Here is a 26,264-nt window from a genome sequence, read left to right as displayed (position 1 = left end):
TTTACAAGGGCTGCCAAGGCATTAGATACGGAAGAAAACATTTGCAAGTGGAATGGGTTCAAGTTAAAACTTTGATACAGAGTTATACCAAATACTTACAGTAACAGTGAAAACCTCCACATCACCAGCAGCACTTGATAAAGGTGATGGAGGATGAGGAACCATCTCCCAGGCAGGCCTCATGACCTAAAGTTTACTATGAACAGTCCTCAGGCAAGCGATACAATGTAAGATTCATTATTTGCAGCTACTGTAGGAATAAGCATATCACAGGTTAGTCAACAGGACTGAAGGACAAGTGTTTGAAACCCTTGCACACACTCCATGTGTAGAGATTGCTCCAGAGGCGGCCGCAGAGGAAGCTAATGATTAAGACTGCTATGGAAACAGAGCTCAATTAGCTGCCCAAGAGAAAAAAACAACAAACCCCATCTACTTTCACACTTCAGAATAAGGACATATTCTTCTTCATTTTTACTTAACTAAAGTAATTGAGAAAAAAAACCATTTTATTTCTATATCCATTTATTATTCCAGTCTGTAAAAATATAAGACTAATATACAACTACATCTAGCTTGATTTTGTAAAATCAATCTTCATTCAGTGAGATACCAATGTACATTATACATTAAAGTTGTAAGAAAAATACTGATATTTGACATTTTAAACAAGTTCATATAATGTAAAAATCACATTGCAAGTAAAATTTAATTAGAAAATACATAATATTCACAAAAATACACATGTTAAAGACAGCTTGTGAGAACATTGTCCTAAATTTAATTCAGCTGTGGAAAAAAACATATTCACAGTTAGGCTTGACTTTTCCAGTACCATAGCAGAACTTCAAAGTAAATGCATCTTAATTCTGTTAAGAATGTGTTCTTTTTCCTATTAAGGTGCACTTAAATGTCCCAGTCATAAGTAAGGAATGACTTGTCCCCCCACTGTGCAGGTACACAACATATAACACTAGTCAAAGGAATTTTAGTTTTCCATTCCATTTTGAAATAATTTGGATATTTATAAATTAATTTATAAAAACTGGATTGAAAATACAATTTACATATACAGAATACTTAATACACAAAGATTACATTAATAGCAGCGTAATATTGTCAATCATGCGTAGCATCCTCACTATCACTTTTGGATTTTGTCTTTCTTTAGCTAAAGATAAAATCTATATAAAACAGTCAAGCCTTTAAGTATTTTCTTCCAGGGAGAAAACTGTAAAGATGTTAAAAATTTAGGAGGTAGTGAATGAAAGGCTAACAATATCAGCATATTTTAAAAAAAACCTTATACTGAACCCCAGTATCATTTATATATAAAATTAAGTTTAGCCACTCATAATCAACCATTGATCATCCTGAAGCAACAATTTAAAAGTACTTCATAATTAACAGTGTATGCATTTAGTAAGATATGGAAGAACTTTAGAAACTTTATGGTAACTGCAGCATTAAGCAATTACATGCTGTGCAGTCTGTCGTCATAACTGTAAATACACACTTTTAAAAACCCATTTTTAGGTTCGTTCTTTGATGGTTTTACCAAGTCCCACCAAATGCTTAGTTTTACTACAAGTTACTAAACTTCTGTAAATCAGAACGTGATGCGTGTCAAAAGTTATATAACCTCACATTTAGATTAATCAGTTTGTAGGAAGGTCCCAAGAGATGAATTCTCATGCAATTTAGAGTAGGACCCTAGGTGAATTTCTGCAAGCCCTTAATACTGGCATATATATTCAAAATATTCATGCATCTCTTTTTAAGTAGAGTTTGGCGGCACACTAACCTTGTGTGTTTGTACCTAAGCAATATGTTACCTTGCAACACCAGCATTCTTGGACTCAGCCCTCCTGTGCAAGTTAATAGCTCAGAGCTACTATCCAAGCTGCAAAATACTCATGTACAACGTTAGGCCCATAACGTATTTCTGCTGACTGAAAACATTACACCGTTATTAAGCGCACTACCAGTTCATTTTCTGTATCTGTGGACCTCATTCCTCTTCTCAACCAAGTGCCTTTATTCCTTTGATTATTCACAATACATTCAAGTAAACAAAAGGCACAGAAGTGCAAACTAGCATAATAAATGAAAGTCACCCTCCACTGATGATTTCATATAGGAAGGAAAGTTTTGTTAAAGGAAAATAAAAAGACATTTTGAAGTAAACAATCTTCCTTAAATAAAGGAAGTGTAGAGCAGCACTGACAGACAACATGTATATTTACAGTCTACATGTTGCAGAATAAACACTTATTTTCCTCATTTCACAATAAGTGGATGTAGTTACTTCATTTTTAGTAATTATAAGCAAAACTGGTAATATCCTTCAAAATTCTTGCTCACATTGGAAGAGATTCCAGGGCCTCTCCACATGCACACTGAAGAAGCCATAAATAAATCTGACGAAGCAGACCTCTAACCTGTATTTGCAGAGTACCATTGTCTGTTATGCTAACTCTTCAGAAGTCAAAGTGGGCATGAATGCTTTCTTGACATCTATGAGACTTGGAATTCCAATGGTATTGAAAGCTTGAAAATGCCGCTGCTCATGAGATGTGAATTTAAAATTTGCATTTAGTAAAATTAAACAGCTGTAATTTCAGAAGCAATTTTGTTTACATCATTACAAGAATCTTAAAGAAATACAGTTTTAGCCTCTGATAGCCTAGAAAGACTTTCACAGATGCCTTAATATTAAACTTACAGTTAGTCTCTTGTTAGTAAAGTTACCAGAGGTAGATGTTTCCTCAAGATAGATTGAGGGGAAAATAAGAAAGGGGTTAGTCTCCTTTCCTGTTCATATCTCCCCACAGGGCAGAACACGCTTCCAAGAACCTAGACTGCTGGCTCTGCTAAAAGCACAGCACCACAGTACAGAACTGGTAGCATCCTACTTCCTCCTTAGAGGCTGACAGACTACTGGACCCCTGGTGAGACGCTCCATCCATCCTTCTCCCCAATCCTATTAGTCCCCATCTCATTTTCCTGCCACAACTTACGTTCCCAGAGAAGGGTCAGGTCAGGCAGGGAACTGTACCAAAGTGGTAGAGCAGGAAATACTAAAAGGGAAAAGGAGAAAAATAACACTAGAAGCCTCTCCCTGCAATTCTCCTAGGAAGTTTGCAGCTGATTACACGCATACTTACGCACTTGCAGTATCAGGACTTGTCATCAATGTTCTGTTTTACATATAGCAACTTCGTAATATCCAAAACACCCAGCCAGTGGTACAAAGATCAAGATTTACAGTTTTGTCCATTTTGATGAACAATTTAGTATCACATGGCTCAAGCAAGTTCTATTAAAGGCTCATTCTGACTTAAAACTTTTTTTAATTCAGGGATTTAACCTGATTTAAGCTGTTCTACCTTGTTTGGGTTTGAAGAAAGTAACTTCTTAGGTAATTCAACCTCACTACAACAAACCTTTGCTAGTAGAAACCTTTACAGCTTCTACTAGGACTGCGATTTTAACAGATTACGTTATTTCCATAGCATTATGTTTACATTTGATTTTTTTTGAAATTTACTGGCATTAGCAACTAAATCCAATTATTTCCTTAACTACTGCAAACTAAAGTGAGAACAGGTCTTTGATGCATAAGTGTTAAGACTTTCCCATTTGAATTTCAAAATCATAGTCATTAAAAGTAAGCTTACCTGGCCATTAAAAACCGTAAAGGTGCATGACTAATGAGCCTGTGGTTGCACATTCACTCACAAAGGAACAGTCAACTTCAGAAGCCCCCACCTTCAAAACCTGACTGTTGTCAAGTTGCTGATCACTATCACATATCCCTATTGCTCAATGTGTCAGTCAGGGAACTAGACCAACCACAAACATCTCTTCCCACCCCACCTCATGCTTACTTTTCAGTTTCCTCAAATACACAAACAGCTTTACCAGCTAAACAGCAGTCCAGAACAGGAATGAAGTGGCTAAAGCAGCCCCATCATACGTAAGCAGCACTTCAGATGAACATGAAACCACAGTACATTAGTCAACCTCACATAATAATGCAAGTGTACTTCTATAGAACCAGTAGTATTCTGCATTTTAAAAAAAATCAAGTACCTTTAAAAAAAAAACTCACAGCCATCTCTTAGCTATCCTTCATTTGCAATTTAAATTTTCCTCATTCAGTTGCAGTGTTATTAATTAGCTTCCATCTTTGTGAAGTATTTACATTGAAGTGCAGAATCAACTGAAGTTAAGTCAACTTACATAATTTTGAACTTCTTGTATTTACTTTTTTCCCTCCTTTTAATCTAACTGCAGTGCTTGATAGACGGAGAGGTATAAAATGTATTACATATTAAGCCAAATTGAAACATGTATGGCATCCTTACTTAATACAAAGTACACCAATGTAATTTCATAGTGTTATTATAGTTCCATCTTCTTCTAATGACTTATGATCTGCATCTTGTACTTCATATTCCATGCTAACATTGCCTGCTGAATGATTCAAGTTCATCTCACTGGAAGGAAGGAATCCATTTTGTGCTGATTCATGAAGGAGTTCAATTTGTGTCAATGACTCTAGGCTTTCGCTGGTAGGTGCAGCTTTTGGAATCTGTTGTGGCTCACCGCTGTCTTCAATAACAATGTCCTCTTCATCACTCTCCTCTTCTTGCAAGAAATTTGTTAAAATATTTGGCGTGCTACTTGGAAGACTAGATTCAGTAGACTGACCAGAGCTGCCAGAAGTCCGACTGTTCCTCACAACATTATTTCTCTGGTTTGCTGGTCTTACTGTAATGATCAGATTACGGCTGTTTGCAATCATCATGTCTGTAACCTGATCAAGGCTTTTTCCTGAAACCTCTATTCCATTCACCTCCAGTACTTCATCATTGACAGCCAATAAACCTGTGCTTTGAGCCAGGCCTCCAGGGACAAGCCTAGATATGAAAATCCCTGGAACTTTCTCTAATCCATGTGGCGTCACTCTGACACTAGAGCCGTCTCGTATATAGAATCCAAGGGGTTTGTCGGTTCCATATTTGTAAAGTCGTACCCTACGGTGGGTTTCTGGAAGAATATCTACATCTATAATAGAAGACACTGGTCTGAAGTCTTGTGGCATGCTAATGACAATGTGTGGTTTCTTCTTGTGATTATCTGGACGTAAAACATTTGATAAGACATTTTTCTTCCTCGTCATAGTATCCGTACCAAAGGCACTGTAGTCTGCATCTTCTGTAAGACATAGCACATTGATGATTAGATCACTTTATATGTGGTCCATACCACACTGCTATCATGTTTTAGGTTAGCAAAATGAAATATCTGATCTACAAGGTTACTGGCTTGCCATAGTAGAACCATTCCTCTCTACACATAAAACAAGAGCTTTAATGTCACAAGATTCGAACTTTTTAATACTTTTAGTTCCCTTCTACGAAAGGAAACAAAAAGTTAAAGTTAGCAGCATAGCAGCAGCACAGACACAAAAAACTGTAGCTGTTTGAGAGAAAGGTTAGAATGGAAAGAGTGAGTACATTCCTAGAAACATTTTAATTTTATTCAGAGTAATTCTACTTGCTAGTTTTCTCTCCTCAGGTTACAGATCATTGGAAAAGAAAGAATGAAAAAGGAAAGCAGCCAGTGTGCCTATTATTGCCTAGTTCCTGGAAGCTAGCCAAGTGACCTGGATTCAAACTCCAGAAAGCTTATTCCATTCTGCACTCTCTTCCCTGCCCCCACGCAATGTAGGTAAAATGGCTATGGAACAGAAACAAAGAAATCTTGCACACAAATACTTCAAGCAAAACTGTTCATACAAACTATGTTGTAACTGTCTCAATTTGATACATAAGTATGCTTAGAATTTTTTTAAAAGAAAACATAGACAAGTCATACAAATACCTCTAATGGGAGGGAAAAACATGTCTGTGGAAGCAATTCTGATGTCTGAAATGCCTATTTACCAAAAGGAAGCTTCCATTTTTCTTTTTAATATACTATAACTCCCCAAAACCAATGAACCAAAACACATTCAGATCTGAGTTTCTTGGATTTACACTCATATTCTTGCAACACTGCATAGATTCCTTTTTTCCGTGGCGGATAAAAAAGCCTAATCAAGCAGAACTGGTTTGCACTAACCCTGGAATTCAGAAAAGTTGGGATTTCTTTGTACTATCACATTAAGATGCCATTGGTACAGCTGAGAAAGTAAAAAAGAATTGCTATACGCTTCAACCCGTGAATTGAAATAACTATAGAAATGCTGAATTTCAGGAGAGTTGTCAATTGCTGATGAAAAAAGTGAGAGCTGGTAAGTCAGAAGTCGGGGGTTTTTTTCTAGGCTAAGATATATAGACATGTACCAGCTGTATTTCAATTCTTCAGATGCTATAAGCAAAATAAAGAAACCAGTTCTGAAGCAATAGCCTAACACTATTCCAGCATGTAATACTAACTCTCCCCTTCCCCAGACATCAAGGTTGCTGAAAATAGAGTTTAAAAATAAAATTGGTCTACTAAGGCAGCCTTGGGCTTAGTACTCTAAAAAAGATAAATGACAACAGGAAAAGAAACAAATTTAAATTAGCCCACAAAAAACCCCTGAAGGTATTTATTATAAACTCATACCTTGTGTGTACCCAATGGTAATAAAATAGTTCACCAACATGGTTTAAAAAAAATACGCATCCTGACGAAGGCCTTATTTACATTTCTTAACTTTGTTTAAAAAATAAGCACACCTTTAGGGAAGCAAAGCTGTTTGCTAAAGACTAACATCTTCTGCATTAGTTTACAGATAAAGCTGTTCAACAAACAGGACTTATGTCTGAAGACAGCTAAATCTATATGGCCATACTATAGTCTGGAGTCACAAAAGGAAGGCCACAAAGATGATCAATGGGCCGGAGAACCTGCCCTATAAGGAAAGACTGAAGGAGTTAGGGTCTTTTCCCTCTGCAGAAGAAAAGGCTTGGGGAGGAACCTCACCACAGTACGTCAGGACTCAAACAGTGGCTGCCAAGCCATGGGTAAAAAGTTGCACTGGGAGAGGTTTAATCTTTTTTCCTTTTTTTCAAGTGACAACAGTAGATCACTAGAACAACCTCCATGGGATGCAGCGGAGTCCCCATCACTACAGGTTTTCAAGATGCAGTTGGACAAGGTGCTAGATAATCTCATCTAGGCTCCCTTTGCCATACAAGGTTGGGCCAGATGATCTTCTGAGGTCCCTTCCAACCTGGGCTGTTCTATGGATTCGATGAATTGTACAAGGAAGAGTAGGGAAGTAAAAGCAAACAGAAGAACCTACAGCAGCTACGCTTGAGAACGTTAAATTAAATGACTGTGAATACAGGAAATAATTTTTAGTTTATTTGGGAGTCTGAAAGGTTCTCAGAAGAGCATGGAATTACTACTGTTATTCAGCAACAGAGTTAAAGAGAAAAAAATTGTAATTCAATGTTAAATTAAAATAACATTAGGTCAAGCAAAAAGACTTTAAAAGCCTAAAATCTGTTCTTCAGATGCTTAAGAGTGTTAAGTCAGTTGTGTTGAAGAGTGGGTTGATTAAAGAACAACCCAACCTCCCAAACCAAGGCACATAACAGGTAGACTATGTCTGAAGTCTAACACATCTCCACAAATGCAAACTTACCATTTTCTCTGTAAAATGCATTCTGGGACACCTAACTGACTGAAGATCAGCCATTAAAAATTCCATACTCTACTGCTGAAAATTAACATGCTAATTTTTCAGACAGCGTGGAGCAATTCTTTTAATGTTTGCTTAAAATTTATGATCAAAGAAAAAAGTGTGAGAAGTTTTGCCCTTATCTCTACTGACAACCCATCCAACCAGTTTCAAGTTAGACATCTGGTCGGTACATTGGGAGGATTTTTGCAATTCAATGAGTTGCAACAGCTTCTCTTTTTTTATTTGGAACTACAGTTGCCTACAAAAAAACTTTGAAAGGGCAATTGTGAAATAAGATACTAGACAGAAGTGTCTTGCTTGAAGTGTCTTTTACTGCTAGATACAAAGTAACACAATGACAGCAAGAAAGCTATAGCGTAGGTGAATATTTTAGACAAACAGCAGACAACGATGATTTGAATATTAGAATTAAGAATGTTAATGAGTGTAAAGGTTAGTTTTTTAGGTCATGGATTTCCCCCTCCCCCACCAGCAGCTGGTATGCATCTTAGTGATCTCAAAACCTATGTAACAACTTTTTTGTGCAGTGCATGTCTAAGTAGTGTAGATCTCTTGTACTTTAGAACTCTGGTTTTAAGACCACACAATCAACGTTAAATTCGGTAAAACCAGAGAAAAATAATATTCCAAGGACCAGAAAGGTACTGCATGGACAAGACAGGTCATTTTGCCTCATTTCAAAAGCTTCAATTTTTTGGTTTGTAGTGGTGACACGTATTTCTAGGCATTTAACACCACACTGCTCCAGAAGAGCTCTGTTCTTTGGGAAGTTCCCCAGAAAGCCAATGAGTAAGTTGGAGGCATTTCAGCTGATTAGTTCCATACTGGTCAGGCCTTAACTCGTATTATGCTTTTGTAGAGTAAACTCATTTAAAGAAAATAGGAAAATTGCACATGCATAACTTATTTGTACTAGAGTGCAAGTTGCTGATTAAAACTCTAGGATCTAGGTACTAACATACTAATACCAGCGAAATGCTAGGTTTCCACTGCTTTCAGTACAAGACTTTGTTTAGAAACAGTACACAGGAAGGAAAACAGCATATTAAAACATTGTCAGTATTGATCTTTCTTACAAGTACTCTTCCACATGCGTTGCAACATTAAAAGGTATTCAGCTTTGGGGTTTTTTCTCCTTAAACTCAAAGTGCACAACTTCAGATTCTTGTCAAAGAATCAGAGTATCTGGTATTTTACACATTCTGTCATACTAAATGTATATCACATTCAACATTGCCACAGTGGGCTGTAAGGCTTCTTCACCTTCATAGCAGGCCACATACTGGGATGCCTCTCCCTGCCACTCACTACATACACAAACATATACACATTTCTTACATCCAAGAAGTAGATTTATTGCTGTGATCATTTGCAGGACAAGTTTGTGCTCTTGACCCGAGATTTGGATCTTGAACTATTCACAACTTTCCCTGAACAAGAAATTAAGAGTTCACAAAAGAATCATCAGCCAGCCTGCCTTACCACCAACTAGGAGCTGATAAGGCTGAAAACTTTTCTCCAAGTTTTTCCACAGTTAGAAAAACTGTGATGAACATCAGTTGCAAACGACTGGTTTTGAAAGAAATACTAAGTAAATATATTTGTACGCAAAATAAAAATTCAAAGTGCTTTTTAGACAAAAACAAATATCAGAAAAACATTTAATGGAAGAACTTTAAAATTCTTTCAGAAGACAAATATAAAATCAGAAATCTTAACACTGAGCTGGTGCTTTTGTTTTCAGAAACTTATTTAAGTTACATGACACATTATTGAAATAAAACCATCCCAAAATTGCAAGCCATATGTCAAAACATTTAAGAAACTATAAAGCATCAGGGTTGTTTGGGGTTTTTTTTTTCCCCATTGTAATTAGTCCTAGTAGTCTAGTAATTCAGAACTAGTACAAACCTTTATACAGTTTAAGCTACATAATTTGTGGGGAAAAGAAACAGCAAAAGGTTGATGAAAACATATCCCCAAATCTCAGCCAAACAGCATGACTCTGTTTAACCTCTCTTCCACTGCTAAACAAATTTTCTAAAGCAATATTCAAGTACAAAGGCATCTTTGTTCTGGCACCTCCCTAATCAGTTTAAAGCTGCAGTGGAAAATATTTTGGCATAAAGCCAAAGGACAAGGTGTTAACTACAGATAGTGTTAAGGAGAATGTCCACATAGTGCAAGAATGATTTTTCTCCCAGCAGTTTCAAGCTCAAGGTGGCAATCTGTAGACACTTACTACATGAAACTTAAAACAAGAGACCACAAATGCCCAGTCTGGTTTCAATTTAACAGTGTTCAAGACAGATTTTTAAAATGTTTTCCTGACCCATTTGCAAAGCAGCATAGAGTTATGCCTCAAGAATTAAATTTTCACCCCCCTTAAATAATTAGTACATTTAAATATAGATACAATTTAGCATTTTTTTAAAGAAGCCCCAAGAAATCTTGTCTCTTTAGTCACAAGTTACAACAAAACATGGCTTTAGGAAACTAACCTATGTTTTTAGGAAGACAACTAAGAATACCCAGGATATTCCAGAAAGCTGTATAAAAAGCTAGGTCCTCTTACCTTTCACTAAAACGAAAGCTTCTCAGTGAAGAACTCTACCTCAAGAGGCACAAATAAATCAACCAAAGAATCCACTTTTTACTATATACAGCCACATACTTGCAGAACTCATGCAAGAGTTGTGTATCATAATTTAATATCCTCCAATTGAGTTTTAAGGACATTATAATGAAATTATCTTCTGTTATCTCTATTATTATTGTATTTACAATGCAAAGCCCTCCATGTCAAACTGCCCTTCAGCATCTGTGTGGACTGTGTTCCTCCCCCCCTCCCCAATTTTATTTTCAGTAAGATTTTTCTCACAGACAGAGTGACTCCCATACATCTGGATTTAATCATGATACATCAGTTTAACCTTTAAATTCCAGATGTCAACAGTACCTGTTAATCTGTTATACTGCAGATAGAAAGAAATTCCAATAAGGAACTGTTTTCCTCAAACTGATAGCCAGTTGTTACTTGTGCAATATCAAGCTCTAGTTCAGATTTAGCACTGGAACAGTTTAAAATATTTTAAAGGAATTTAAATACACTTAGAGTCTAAGGGGAATGATTTAATTACTTTACAGGATCTCTAGGTTTCTTACCACATTAACCAATACACATAAATGCCTAATTCAAACTTTCTAGCTTTCATAAATTAGGAGTCAAAACCAAACAGAAAAGAGTATTTACTTTGAAATTTCAGAAATTGTGTTATGCCAAAGTCACATTTTCCCAATTGTTAGTTATTAGTAAGTGCAAAAGCATCTTGCTGCTCCTGTTTCAACCTCCCATTCGACATCCTGAACGCTCCATGCATGCAATATACTAAGTTAATATTAATTATCCTAGATTTTATTGTAGTTTGCTCATACCTTATATTAGCTTTCCACAAACTGCATGTAGCTTCTTAACAGGCAAGACAGTACAATAAAACTTCGTATCTTAAGACAGAAAAAACTTTCTCTTACCCCCGTGGCCTTTTGCCAAAGATCTTAAATTCCCAACTATTATTGCTGGAAATACAAAACCAGGTGAAGCTCCATCAGAAAACCCACAGAAGTTTTTCAGATTTAAAAGAATGCATGAAAGCCACAAGAAGCCTTGCAGGTGGAAAAGTAACTTACATCACTTAGTAGTTCTAGTTCCAAAACAAACAGATCGGAGTACCCCCATCAATAGCAGGTGTGTGTTCAGACATTTGATTTTCAATTTCAGAGGTACAGCCAATAAGGATCTGCACAATCAGATGAATTAACCATGCCTAAACAAATAATGCTGCACAAATTATGACACATCTCTAACTCCCCCAATTCACCTTTAGTTACAGGCAAATTATCAGAAATAAAATACAAAATCAAGTTATTTCCTTATTTTCCATCAAACAAACCTGCTCTACTATATGGCAAACACGCTAATAAAGTCAAAGCCTCAATTTAATCACAAGTGATCAAAGTGGTCACAACTAATTCAGAACAAAGTACAGTGCTGGAAAAGCTGGACTCAGATGCCAGCCTAGGTTCTTTATTCCCTAAAACTCTATAGCAAGAAGACTCTAGTGTCAAACAGAAGGTGATGACAGCTGTTACTTTCTACAAAGCTTTTCCTGCTAGTCAGTTCTTGGCATGATAAACTTCAGTGGATTAATCTTATTTCTAGTTCTATGCATTGTTTCAACTCCATTATCAACTCCCCGCACAAGAATAATAAGAAATAACCCATCATGCTTTAAATAAAGGTACAATGAAGGTATAAATTGTAACAAAGTTAACACAAGTAACAATCTAAAAGCATATGGTGTTAAAATATAAACTCAATAATCCCAGTCTGACAAAGTGGCTTATCTGTTCTCATCATATGGCTACTGTAGGAGATTAAACTGAATCATAGACTTTTTCTGCCTCTAAATACTATTAAAGCAAATAGTTCATTCCTTTGGCAATTCAAGTCTGGAAACATAGGTCTTACTAGACTATATTATCCCCAATACAAATAAAACACATATTTTGCTAGTAACACAGCAGCTAGCCACATTGTTTTCAAATATTATTTTTGTTTTAGGCTGTTGCAGAGCTTACTCATTTTTTGGAAATGAAAAGTGATAAAAGCTTCTGATAGCCAAGTATTTTCTAAGGAAAATAAGCCTGTCTTCACAACAACCAGAAACGGGGCACGTCTTTATAAAATAGCTAAGAAAGAAGCAGTCTGCTATTCAAAGATCAGTTAACTGCCTTATGATAGGAAATGCACATGCATACGTTCATACTATACACAATGCATGCACACTTGCATACTGCTGTAACTAAGCAGAAAACCAACAAGTGCAGAAATTAGGGGGTTTTGACTTCTCCAGATTAAAAGAATTTCAAGTCACATCACAAGATTTATCCCTTCCCATTCAGTTCCATATAGTGAATATGTTCTCCTGGAGAAGAACAAATACAACTTCAGATTTGTGTGGGTTTTTTTTTTCCTTCATGAACAAAAGCAGACATCAGAAAGACAACCAGAACTTTGTGCCTAGAAGTGTTACTTTAAAAGGCAAAGCAGCAAATTGAGCTGCACTCGCATTTGAGGTTTGGTAACTGAAATAAGCTTGTCATTTTGAAAGCTTCAGAATGTTTTATTAGGAAAGTGTGATAAGAGTAGCTTATTATAAAGTTAGTATTTTATTTACACTGACATTTAATACTTCATGTAATAATAAGACTTTCAACAGTCCTCCTTCCCATCCTTATAATGGCCTCTCTTGTCTGATCAAGATTGGAATTTTAAGTGAAAGGCATCCAACATACAGAGCAGAAAACCCTAGAGATTTAAAGTTTATTTTCATTTACTTACATAAAACCAGAAAGAAGCATTTACTAGAGATTTAACTTGTCTTTATCTAACTGAACTAAATACAAGGAAAAAAGCACAAAGTATAAATAGGTTGCCTGAGGAAGCCTCTTGCAAGACAGATGAGTTGTAAATACCTTTCATAAGCCATAATTATTACGGAATTCAACATGATGAAATAGGACTGAAGGGTTTTTTCCTCCATACGTCATACTGTTCACTGCAACACAGTATAGCTGGATAAACTGATGATTCACAGACTTCAAGTGCACCTACCTTTTCTCTGAATGAAAATCCTGAGTAGAGGATTGGCTGTGGAAACAGCTTTATGATAATTGTCATCATTATTGATAGGCAGCAGGTCCCCATGAATGTCCGTATATCCCACTAGAACATCAACATTCGGTATCTTGTGTACATGCTGCAATAATCCATAGAACTCTTCAAACTTTCCAGGTTTGGACCTCTCCAGAGAAAATCGTCGAAATTCTGCTCCAAACTACAACAAAATATATCTTACATCATTAATATGGAAATCTAACATCCTCAAGCAATAGAATGATTTGAATGTTAAACCAGAAATTATAAGGAATTAGAAGTGCACTGAAAACTACAACTGATTATTTCGGTGGCATTAAAAGGCCAGTTTAAACTGCTTCTTTTCAACCCCTCAAAGTTGTAACTATTTTTGGTCTCAGTAAAACAGGTACTTTTGAATATGCAAAAGTTGTTTGCATTTGCTAATAGAGGATGTTAGCATTAAGGTGACAAACTTTGAGCCTCAGTATCACATACTTGTGTGTGTGTTACACACAGCAGATGTGCAGGTGCACATTATCAAGCCTCCACACCAACCTTTACCTCACAGTTGGTTACAACCTTTTGGAGAATAAAAGCTTTAGAGTTCTCACATACAAAGTAATGAAAATAAGGAGACAAGGACCCCGTTGTTAGCACATTAACAACACAGCAAAACAAGCTACACCTTCAACACCCCACCTTCCTGCAAAGTTTTCAAATAAAGGAAGTATCTGGGTACATTCCTCTTCTAGAAATACTCCAATTACAGTAACATTAACTAACAATAAGGCAGAAGGGATGATTCACATCTGCTTACAAGAAAAGCAAAGAAAAGCCTGCAGGAGGAACTCCCATCACGTCAGAAGCAGCGTGCTTAATCACGACATCAGTGAAAGACTTCATCCCGTGTCTCTCAAATCCTTCTTCAGCTATGTGAAGTATGAATGCCACAGGTATTGTTCATGCATTGCATCAATTTAAGTTGTCTGGCTTTGAAAGACTACATAGTTTAAACATAATTCCATAACAGAAGTTTAAAAAGCCATCAACCTCACTCTCTATTTGGAGTAAATGTTAAATCCTATTGCACACAGCATACAAAAGGCCAGATTTTCAAATGTGTGATTTTTATTTTTCCACATGATGCTATATGTAGTTGGTGCAAACACCAAGAGCCTAATAATCGGGCTATTGTTTCCTAACACTGTTTGCCATATGCTCAATACTATTATAAAGCAGATAAAAGTAAAACTATGCAATTTCATAGTTTATTTAACCCCCTGAAATGTTCTCATTTTATGTCAAATGTTGCACTCCATTCCATTAAATAGGCTGCACTTACAAATTTAGAGGAGATTAAAGATTGGAAGAGTCTAACTTGAGAAGGCTTCTTGCCACCTGAGCTCTTTACAAATGCATGCTGTTACACTGCTAACTCATCTGGGAAAACACACCACGAGCTATGTCAGCATACTAGGAAATTACTAGAGATAGTCATTTAAGTAAGACTTACTTATGAGAGACATCTTCAAGTCCTCTGTAACACAGCATACCGCTGCTATACTTAAGTCTCCAGCCATGATAGAACATGAACTAAAGTAACCATATTTGTCTTATCAGCATATTGGATTTCATACTGAAAAAATATTCCAAGACATGAGAGGGGAAAACCTGAATTTTCTACCTAGTGAACTAGAAGTTTATTTTGGGTCTTTGATACCATCACCAGGAACTCTAGTCTGGGGTATAAAATTTTATTTTCTATGACAAGAAAAAGGGAGAACTGGAATTAATATACTATGGAGATTCCCCAGGTCAAGTTCAGACTGGTTACCTAAATTGAATAAACTAGACTAACAAAAAGATTTTGCTCCTATAACTGCAGCTACAGTTGGGCTGTGCTGGCACAGCTTTGTCCTTTGGGGCACGATTATTGATTTGGAATAGCTAAGTAAAGAGCTGTATATTGCTGATAAGCCTACAAAGGCTGGACCACTCCACATTAATGGTCCCCCTCCACCTCCCACACAAGCCTTTCTTCTTCCTCTTTAGAATTGCTTATTTTCATACAGGGAAGATGACTCCTATGCTATATTAAATCAAGGTGCTGTTAAATAATGCATTAGCGACAAGTAGTTCTAGGAATGCCTTGAAACCTGCTACATAATATGCACTTGAGACAGTCCCTATTCATTAGGACTTCTACACTTCTCCATATAAACACCAAACACCACATCACACAGATGATCCCTAGATAAATTTTAAATCAAAGAACATGCACAATAGCAAACAGTAAGTCTCGAGTTTTGGGCTGAGAAAACAAGTGTTTGTTTATAAGCACACTGTACTGATTGTTTCCAGCCTTGTAAGAGCATAAATAAAAAAAAAAGAAAAGAAAGAAAGAAAGAAAGACTTCACCAACTACAGTTACAGCTATGCTTAATTAGTATTTAAAATAATGGCTACCAGGTAATTCCCGTGCTTTCTAGTTTTTGTCCATGTGAGAAGTTAACACTTCAAAGAAATCATCATCATTCAAGCTATAGAGATCAACCATGCCTTTTCTAGAAGTTTCAGCATTACGGTATGTTATCCTTAAAAAACCCTCACACAACACCATAAGTGCTGCTTCACCTATACTGCTGCTGTAACACATGACTAGCAGGAAAGGAAGGTACAGAATACAGACAACAGACTGCAGACCAAATTAATAAAAGCCAACGAGATACATTTTTCTACCAAGAGAACACATTCCCATGCATGTGAACTTGCAATTTGCCTGGACAGTGAAAAAAGGGTTTTAACTCAAGTTACATGAATTTAACTAATATCTTGACAGTCCACCTAATACTGCACATTCAACACTTAAAACTGTTAATTGCTGAATGGCATGGCAATAAAATATTACAAATATAAACTAGAATACCAAAGTTTTGCCTGCAAGACTTTGCTTAACCAGTACATGAAAAATTAGCGATAGGAAGAATGAATGCAGATATACCCACGAGAGAATTTACTGAATTGCGCAAAGCTCTGATGACAATAAACCGCTGGTATAAGCCATACCATATAGATACACAGTCATAAAACAATTTCCAGTGCAAAATCCTCAGATAGCTACTAAAAGAAGGCAAGCTCTTCTTTAATACATTAGCCAGGGCTTACCTCTACAAGTGATACAAGCTGTAAGAATATGCTCTACCCCACATGAAACAAAAACACATAGTCACTAAGATAATTTTTTTTTAAAAAAAGTACAGAAATAGTCACCAATGTGCTCTTTTTTTAAATTCTGACAAAAAACAGGTTTTGGAGATTGTGAATTATGACTTTAAACCACCTCTTTCGGCCCAGTTACCCCCCAGCTTTCCCCAGGCATCTACATCTCTGTGTTTTTCAGCCTATGCAGAAACTCAGGGGCCAACTCCACCAAAACCACCCCAAATGCACTTTTCCGCTGCAGACACCCAGTAAGCGACAACCCCCCCGCCCCGCTGGCTGAGCCCCCTGCCCGCTGGGCAGCCCTAGGGGGGTGGCGGGGGAGGGGGCCCGCCCCGGCCTCGGACCGGGCGCCCACCGCCCCCAGGGGCGCTTCAGCGACACCGGGGCCGCGCAGCGGCGGACACCGGCCCCTCGCCCCCGGTGCCACCTCCAGCAGGTGAGTCAGCAGCTCTCACCGCCGTCCCCCCCCGCTTCTCACCGCCCTTCTGCACACGGTGACCAGACGCCCCCGCCGGGCAGCGCCAGGCCGGGCCAGCTCCTTCCCGCCGCCGCCCGCGGCCCTCAGGCGGGGCGGCCAGCACCCACCTTGCTCTTCACCTCCATGGTGCCCAGGCCCCGGCTGCCCGCAGCCCCGCGGTGAGGCCGGCTCATGCCGCCAGAGGGTCGGCGTCTCGCCTTCTCTCCTCGCTCTCCCCCGAGTGCCCCCGGGCGCGCTGCGGGAAGGGGGGAGAGGCGGCAGGAGACGGCGAGCGGCGGGGCCCGCAGCCAACTGCCCCCGGCAACCGCGGCCACTCCACCGGCTCCTGCCGCCGCGACGCCTCCGCCCTCAGACAGGGGCGAGGGGGCGGGGCCACGGCGGCTCCTGGCACCTGCCGCGCCGCCGAGCCAGCGGCCAGCCGCGGGGCGGGGCGGGGCGGGAAACGGGGAGGGAAACGGGGCGGGGCAACGGCGCGGCGCCGCCACAGCGCCTGCGCGGCAGGGAGGGGCGCCGGCCGCGGAGGGAGGGGCCGCGCACCTGCCGCTGCCGAGCATGCGCAGTGGCCGGCGGGCGAGCTCGGCCGCGCACCTGCGCCTGGACCGGCGGGTGCACAAGATGGAGGCGGCCGCCCGGCGCGGGTGAGGAGGAGGAGGGGTTGTTGTGTGATAAGGAAGTCTACCCCCCCCCCCCCCCCCCCTCCCCTCTCCTAGGGAGCAGGTGTGGGATGTGCCTCGGCAACCTTTGCTCTGGAGCAGCTGATCTGGTGTGTGCAGGCGGGGCTGCGGCGGCTGGAGCGCGGTTCCCCGCCTTCTCCTCAGGCGCCTCAGCGCGTCGCCCCCTGCAGCGCTGCGCCCCTGGCTGAGGGAGACCTCCGCGCCGGCGGCCCCGGGCCTGCAGGCCTCGCAGCCCCTGGGCCGGGCTGCCCCCGGGGCCGGTGCCCTCTGGGTGGCACAGGCGGCTTGGGATCCGGTGACTTTAATGCAGAAAGTGCACCAGCCTTCGTTTACAGATCGACAGGTTACATAAAATCTAGCTCGGGCTGGAAGTTTGAACAGTTCCTCTCAGGGGGCACCTGCACACCCATCCTGCGCATAAAGGCATTTGTGCAGTACATTTGCGTTTTAACCACAAATAATGTTGCAGGGCCTGTGATCGGGTCAGAGCGATTGCCTTAGGTAGCCTTGTTTATTGCTTCATTCAGAGATAGATCAATTATTTTCATGTAAAGGTCTGCAGAGCTACCCTGAGAGAGGTAGTGACAAAATTCCTTAGTGGAGAGACCGTAAACACCATCTGAAGAAAAATGACTTTTCACTTCTATAATTGTACGTATATTGGCAAGAAGAAAGCAGGCAGATTAATCTAGTTATGTCAACAAACCTTTGAAATTCAGGTCTCTCCCTAATCTATAAACCTGATAGAGAGCTCAGGGTGAGGTATCACTGTGTAGATGTTACGTAGGTGGCTGTGAAGGGAGTTCAAACAACTCCCTGCAGCTGAGGCAGGGTGCGAGTGTATAGTCGGTTCTCAGTGCTCAGTTGATAATCAGTAATTAAAAGACCCAACCAGTGCTGAATCACTTTTAAGTCTGTGCCGTTTTTCGTACAGTTGATCTTGTTCCCATCACGCCAAAGGCAAAGAAATTGCAGCTATCACTCAAACCAAGACAAGCTGTAATTAGTACAGAGGATATAGTTAATTGTTAAGTATAGTTTGCTGTCAGACGGTGTCTAGACTAATTCAAGTCATCCCATCCTTTATGTAGTATGTTTCAGTTTTACACTGCAGAAGGATACATACAGAATTCGGTCTGCAAATTTAGATAATATCTGTGAACCTGGTGTAACAGAAGATAGGTAACAGCTATGTGAGCAAGACTTGGATAAAACCACGTTATTTTGTGACTTTGTAATTACAAAACTGGAATAAGTTTGGACTGCTTTACATTTCTGTCTTCTACGGAATGCTTTGCTTAATGGGCTATAGGAAAGCGCAGAGAAGAGTGCAACTGACAGAACAGTGCCTTCTCCAGGTTTTTAAAGCTATTGGTTTGCCTCTCTTCTTTTGGAGAGAGGAAGAATTTCCTGAAGGTGATTTGTGCTTGAAGCCATCGCGCAGCTAATTTTATTACTATAGATTTACGAAGTATCAGCTAAGATAATTTTTTTTTGTTGTAAATTCCTAACATGGTTGGAGTGCTATGCAGTGGGTGTGGCAGCATGCTTAAGGAGTCAGGGCAAATTCATTTCAAGTCACTGGAACCAACCTAATAAAAAGTATTAATCACTACCTTGCTTTCATCACAGGGAGCTGATGTATGAGGAAGGAATGTGATAAACAATTTGATTTCAGATAAAGGTATGGAGAGAGGCAGGCTTTTTGTGCCAGTTGTAACACAAGTTTCTAGAGCTATTTTAGTCACAAGTTCCGTAAAAAAACTGTGATTCAGACTTGATCAAGCTATTCATGGCATTTTCAGCTTCTGTGAAGTTGAAAGACAGGTTAGGTTTCCTAATCTCTGGACGGTTGGGGGAGTTTTTTTGGAGACCTGTTTTTTTGCTTTGTTTGTTTTGGTGTAGAAATTCAATCACTAAGTCCACCATGGAGTATAGTGAGTTTCTACCATAATGCTTCTTTCCCATCTCGATACTTCCCACTTGTTAAGTGAAATGGTATCCCATACAGCCCTCCTGGGAGTTGAAAGAATACTTCCAAGAGTAAAGCATAGAAAATGTCTGGCAGGATATGTTGACTGTTACTTATGACCCACCTAAACTTTTATTCTGTAGTTCAGAGCTTATGCCGTTTTCATATTTAACATAAACTATTCTTTATTAACACTAGCAGTGTTCGCTCAGAAGAGTGTTTTAGATTCAGTAGATTGTAATCTGATCTTGTGTTGGAGTTGATGAGGGGTTGGTGTTTGTTGGTTTTTTTTAAGGAAAGAGAAAAATAAATGGGGAAAACAGAAGCTTTATTTAAAAAATTGTCATAATAAGATCATTCCACAGCTTCTCCTTCTTTCTTTAAAAAAAAAAAAGTCTGTACTTACAGGCTTTCATTTTGATACCGTCTACAATTTTGATACATTGATCTTGCATACCAGTTGTATTTCCCTACAAAGACAGGAATTTTCAGGAATAGAGTGTACACTTGGATAACTACATTCTCAGAATATTAGGGACATGCGACCTCAAATTGCTTTTACGTTTCCCTTAATAAGTGAGTGGTACAGACAAACCATTTTTGTCGTGAAGATATCTCGTGCACAAATGCAAATAATATTGTTGAACACCGTTTATAGGTGGCCACGAAGCCATGGAAATACATTTCATAACATTATGTTAATACTCCTGATCCTGGAGCAGGACATGTGAATTTACAAAACATTGCATTAGAGAGAAAGAATTTAAGAAGGGCAGCTTGTTATATTTTACCTCCATGAATACAGTCCATACCAACAGCACTATACAAACACAAGAGCAAAGCTCATCAAGTAAACATGGCAGTTTAGCTAATTGTATAATAAAAACTTAATTTCTTATCCTGAAGTTGTGACAATTGTAGGATTTTGTGGATTTTAATTTTGGTTTGGGGGTTTTTGTTTTGTTCTGTTTTTTTAAAATTTATTTTCTTTGAGGGGGGGAACCCCTCAAAGTTGGTTTGGTAATGAATATATTTGTTTTTTAACTGTACAGCTATAAAATTACTTTTAGCATTGAAGTAGTGGTATAAACGTTTGTTGCTTTTCATGTGCAGAAATCAACAATAAGATACAATCCTACCAATAGTGTAGTGGCTGAAGGTGCAAGTATATGACTGTAGTTCAAAAGTGGTCTGCAGCTTGGGACTACTTCTTCTTTCCTGGCTAGATTTTATCAGTGCATTTCTTGTACAGGTACCTGGGAAAGGTTGAGAAATATTTCTGTATTTAAAAAAAAAAAGAAGAATACTACTAAAGAACTGCAACACTTGGTTTTAAGTATCTACTGCAAAGAAGCTAGGTGCATTTAAGTCCAAAGGAATGTACACTTCAAATTGTATTTTTGCTCGGTAAATAGGTGTTACAAAATACATTGTTAACTGAAGAGCTAATGCTGCTTCACACATTAAAGGTAGGATAGCCCAGAGGGGCAACCAGAGAGTCAAGATGAAAGAATTTTTGTTCTGATTCTGCCTCTGCTTCCTTCTTTGGCTGTCAGCAAAAGAATTAGCCTTTTTTCCCCCCCACTCCTCCTCCAGGCACCTTTAGTTGTTACTTTGATCCAATATTTGCTTACCTGTCAGTGACAAAATGAATTGATTATTTCTAAAGTTTATATATGAGATCTTTTCCAATAAAATATTTCTGGTTTCCTGGGGTTGTCGGTTTTTCTTTAAATTTGTGTTTCTGTTTTATTTTGTCTAGCTTTGTGAGAATAGTTGGCTTTATATTATGCTGCCTGTCAGATAAACATTGGTTTCTGGTGTGCTATAAATCTAGATCTGGTTTTGGAACCACATTCACACAAAATATTCCCTTAAATTAAAGTTAAACATAGGTGCCATACCTAGGAATCTGTCCATATCTAGGAAGGGTTGTGTGGAAAGGAGTGACTAGCAGCAATATACCCTAGTAACTGGGGACACCAAAGTTGTCACACCTCTTGCTGCAGAACTGAGGCTGTGACAAACGTGGGAGCACTGTGAAGCCAGCTCTGGTTAGGACTCCTGAGGACAGGTGTGCTTGGTAGGCGGAGGAAATTCTCAGGATGTACTGTTATGAAATTATTTATTAGGAGGGAGAAAATGGTGAATTATTCCAGTTTTTCTTACCTCTGCAGAAATGTTTGCTTTTCATTCTAAAAGGGAATTCTGACTTTCAGCTAGCTCTAACATCAGACCTTTAACGATGGATGCTTTGAGAGTACTTTGGAAAGTATGCTGTTTGTCCCAGCAGCGGATGGTCTGTAGAACATTTCTGTGATTATTCTTGGTTAAGGGCTTTAGTTGTGATAAACTTCTGAAGTTTTTTGAAAATACTTTCCTAACAAGTCAAAAGCTAACACTATACATAAATTTGTACTCTCTGAGGTTTCTAACAAAAACTCTTAAAGCTTTTAAAGCTTTTTCTTCCCATTCATCTAGTAATCCATTTCTGTTCAATGACTCCAGATTACTTTGAAATTCTGTCTTATTTAAACACAGTAGTACTAATCACAGCTGACGTCTCGCACTGGCACACGTGTGTATAGTTTAATGATTCAACTCATGACTAAAGTGTTCGAAAGAAACCATGCTGCTGCTGGAGCTGGTCAGTAGGTAACACTTCAGTGTTTCTTTCCCCAGAGGAATTTGTGAACATTACTTATGTGTGTTTCCAGTACTCATGGAGTGTTCCTGATTTAGAATTTGGAAAAATCACAACATCTCAAAGGAATAAGTGCTTCAGAATTTCTTTTAAACTTCACTTGGTACAGATTAGAATTTTAATTTTGTCTTGTTCTTAGAGAAGAAAGCTCTGCCTAAGAAACCTTTTGGAGTAAAGACTTTGCTTTAAAGTTTGTCCAGAAAGCATGTTACTGCTGTTTGTGAGTAAAATAGTGCCCTCTGCTAGTGGCTGTAACATAGAAGAAATAGTACTTTAAGTGCCATCTGCTGAATAGTGAGTACTTGTGCTTTTTAGTACAAGGGAATGTTTTTATACAGAATGGTGGTTGATGGATTTGTTACTACAATTATTAGCTACAAATTATTAGGCTTTGTCAGTTGTTAAAGGTAATTTCCTATCAAACAAGGGTAAAATTTGAGCTTTAAAGTGAACAAGCCACTATGGATTCTAACGGTTTAATCTTTTATAAACATCCGGCTCCTGTTACACAGCACCTTGCTTCACAGCTAGGCTGGACTGTGTTCTCTTTATGTCCTCTTGTCCCCAGGGTGTGATGTTTAATCACTCCGCGTCGCTTGTCAATGCGTTATTTTGACATCGCTTGGTAGCGAGTTTGTGTAACGCTCTTGTAAGCAAGTCCCTCTGCTCCATACTTTTGCAGGTATTGTTTCAGAAATCTTGCATTTAACTCCCTTTCCCTGAGCTTGCATGCTTTTCTGTGTCTACCTTCTTTGAGACCTGCTGGAAACAAATTTGTGCCCTCCAGGTTGGCCCTGCTGCCGAGCCAAGCTGCTTTGAGGGAGAGCCTCAAAGGGGAATAACAGCAGGACCCGTTACGGTTCTGTTACTTCTCAGACTGTGAGAAAATGCATTCATTTCGCGAATGATACCTGCATCCAATTGCAAAAATAATATCTCGTTATAAAATAATTCGTTATTACTTATTATGGTTGAATTATTTCGGGATGATATGCAGGTCACCCAAGAGTGCTCACACGCTCAAAAGAAAGCACTGGCCACGCCGGCGACGCCTGTGGTGCAGTGGGAACTGGACCGCGTTACGTGTATGCGGAAGGTGGGTTAGCCGGTGGGGAACAGAGCCTGGTGGGGCTTGTCGGCGTAGGACACGCGTGGGGGGCTTTCGTGCTGAGGACCCCCCTTGCCGCCCGCGGGGGCGCGCTCCGGGGCCGGTGGCCGGCAGGGGGCGCTGTGCCCGCTGCCAGCGGCGCGCGCTCCGGGGGGCGCCGGCCGCGCGGGGCCCGCCCCTGCCCCTGTGCTTGTAATGGATACCTAAAATCAATCCTCCCGTGGTTTCATAGTTCATTGATTTATTGTTGAAATCGGAAGGTGAAGTTAACAACGTTTTCGGATAATGTCAAACAATTATTGGGAACGTATTTTAGGAAAATACAAGACGACTATTGTATTTAGACAATTCAAAGTAAATTAGGCTCTTTCTCCTGGTATTTCTGTGTGTGCATACACGAACAAGTCAAATCCATTGTGAAACTACAGAGCTGAAACAGGCAGACGTTCGTATACGGACATAATAGAACTGTCACTGTTTATTAACTAAATAGTACTGATGCAGTAGTAATAAGTAAAAATAGAAAAGTACAAGCCAAGGGTAGTAGAAAAGCAATTCAATTTTTCCATGTATGCCACATTTGGAAATACTGAATCCATGTGAGTTCAGCCACTGTCCCAGCTGCGTTCAGCTTTTAGAAGATATTCTTTGCTTCTGTTGGCTCATCTCTTACTTTCCCTCCTGAGTTATAATACCGTGAACTATAAACTCCAGTGCAGATAGGCGCACAAAGAAGCAAAAATAATCATGTGCTTAGAATTCTGGTTGTGTGTAATTACGGTTTAATCTTGCTGTAACACACCCTCAGAAACTCTGAGTGAATGCTCTTTATGTAGGGAGAGTTTGTTATAACATGGTCTAAAGTTTGTTGTGCTACAGTAATGAAAGTGCCTGATCTGGATATTGATTGGCTGATAGATTAAATCTACTTTATGCAGATTACTTTGTATTTATTAACATTTAGGTAGTATTCTAAAATCAAAAGAATACAAAATAAAAAAGGGTGGGGTAGAGACACAAGCAAATGTTTGCATACATATTGCTTGCATTATGAGTGGCGAGAAAAACGACTTTTCTGCAAGTCAGCCTGGTGTAAAGGATCATAGTAATAGGACTAAATACTGAGTTATTAGCTATTGCTACTATAAACAGTTATGGTTTATAGCAGCCTTTCTAAAAGTCGGTTTAGTCTGGATCTTCCTGAGAAGCATGGTCTGCTCACAGGGTTTGCTGTCTGTAGTTCAGTCGGTTTAGAAAACCAAAAGTGGCTTAATTCAGTACTTACACAATAAAATTATAGCTAATCTGATTATGCCAGAACACTTGTGAGGCTGAAACACTAAATGTATAATGTTGTTGCAACCACCCTGGATATTTCATTGTAAAATGATCTTGGTATATCCTTGGCATAATACTGGATAAATGTCGAGTGGCTGAATTTGTGAAGTGCTTTTATGGAGTGCTTTGAGATCCTTCAAGGAGATGTACTAGCATTTTTTAAATGTCCCTTTAGGTCTGAGAGACATCAGAGTGTGTTTTATTTTTTCATTGTAAATATTATAATGCTGCCAGCAATGCAGTATTTACTGCTTTTCATGTGCGTGAGAATACTAAGCGTATGTATTTTTAAAGGAAATTCCAGAAGAATGTGTAGCTTGTAACAATCATTTGTAGGTTTGTGTCCATTGTTTTCGAGAATATGTAAATTGTTACATTATAGAACTCGCTTTGAACCCTGCTACATAATTAGCTGCACTAAACATCAGTATCCAATTTGGAAAATCTGTAGCCAAGTGTTTTATTAGAATTTCATGGAAAAGGAGAATGTGAACAAAACCATAGAGCAAATAATCTGAAGTGCAGTCAAAAATAATGAAAACCAAGCACCAACCACATAAACACACCAGATGAAGACACAGCAAATGAAGATCATAAAAAATAAACTGGAATAAAAACACGTAAGGCCAATCCTCAGCTGAAGTGAATAGGGACATCTGCACCGGGAGTGATGGAACCTTGGTCATTTACATCAGTTGAGGGTCTGGTCTGTGAAATTTATTATGTCTCATGTTTAGGAGGAAATGACAGTAACAGTAAAGGTTTTTTGGTCAACCAGTTGCCTAGGGTTCCTGCAGAGATTAGGTGTTCTGACAAATGACCTTCTGCAAATCCAGTTAAGTCAATTTAAAATAGCCCCTGTGCGCTCCACCCTGCTGTGGGGCTGGCATGCAAAGGCACGAGGCCGCACTGCAGCTGCTGCCGCTCACAGGCCCTGGTTTAGCGCCGTCCTGTGCTGCTTGAGTTGGCCTGATACGGCTGGTGCTGCGGGGTCTGAGGCTGGAGCACGCACCCGGCTTTGCTGACAGCCTTACATGATTGGAAAGCCTGAGCCGAGAGACAGGACACACAGCTGGCTGCACCCTGAACTGCTGCGGTTGTATTTGCCAGTGGGGCATTCTTCAAGTAGTCAGTGTGATTGATCATAAAACCACAAAATACTAGGAGAATCAAGAGAACATTTAGCAGAGGTATAATTATTAGACTGTGTCGTGTACTGACCTGTACAAGTCCCTGTGTTTGCATCTCCTTGCTTTGTCTCGCTGGGTACACCAGCTCTGCTACTAGTCTTGTCCATGCTGTATCACCATGGCCTTTTTCAGCGCTCCAAGCCCCAATCGGTTTCAAGATCCTGTGTGAAAC

General features: G+C 39.4%; 1 protein-coding gene across 1 annotated transcript; it reads right to left on the bottom strand.

Moving 5' to 3' along the window:
• Nucleotides 1–507: 507 nt before the first annotated feature.
• On the bottom strand, nucleotides 508–17,535 carry PARD6B (par-6 family cell polarity regulator beta). Its single transcript, XM_056354692.1, has 3 exons — nucleotides 17,214–17,535; nucleotides 13,383–13,605; nucleotides 508–5,223 (listed from the first exon to the last, which is right to left on the bottom strand). Exons 1-3 carry the CDS (start codon nucleotides 17,277–17,279, stop codon nucleotides 4,397–4,399), a joined length of 1,116 nt encoding a protein of 371 aa, XP_056210667.1. The 5' UTR covers nucleotides 17,280–17,535; the 3' UTR covers nucleotides 508–4,396.
• Between the last annotated feature and the right edge of the window lie 8,729 nt (nucleotides 17,536–26,264).

The sequence above is a fragment of the Falco biarmicus genome, chromosome 10, assembly GCF_023638135.1.
Source record: "Falco biarmicus isolate bFalBia1 chromosome 10, bFalBia1.pri, whole genome shotgun sequence".
NCBI lineage: Eukaryota > Metazoa > Chordata > Aves > Falconiformes > Falconidae > Falco > Falco biarmicus.
Note: the sequence above shows the minus strand (reverse complement) of the source record. Positions and strands in the feature narration are given on the sequence as shown.

Excerpts from the sequence above, each read along its gene's own strand:
- PARD6B (XM_056354692.1), bottom strand. The coding sequence starts at position 17,279 with ATGAGCCGGCCTCACCGCGGGGCTGCGGGCAGCCGGGGCCTGGGCACC. Across the intron at positions 13,606-17,213 it reads CCATGGAGGTGAAGAGCAAG|TTTGGAGCAGAATTTCGACG; the intron begins GTGGGTGCTGGC and ends ATTTTGTTGTAG. Across the intron at positions 5,224-13,382 it reads GATTTTCATTCAGAGAAAAG|AAGATGCAGACTACAGTGCC; the intron begins GTAGGTGCACTT and ends TATGTCTTACAG.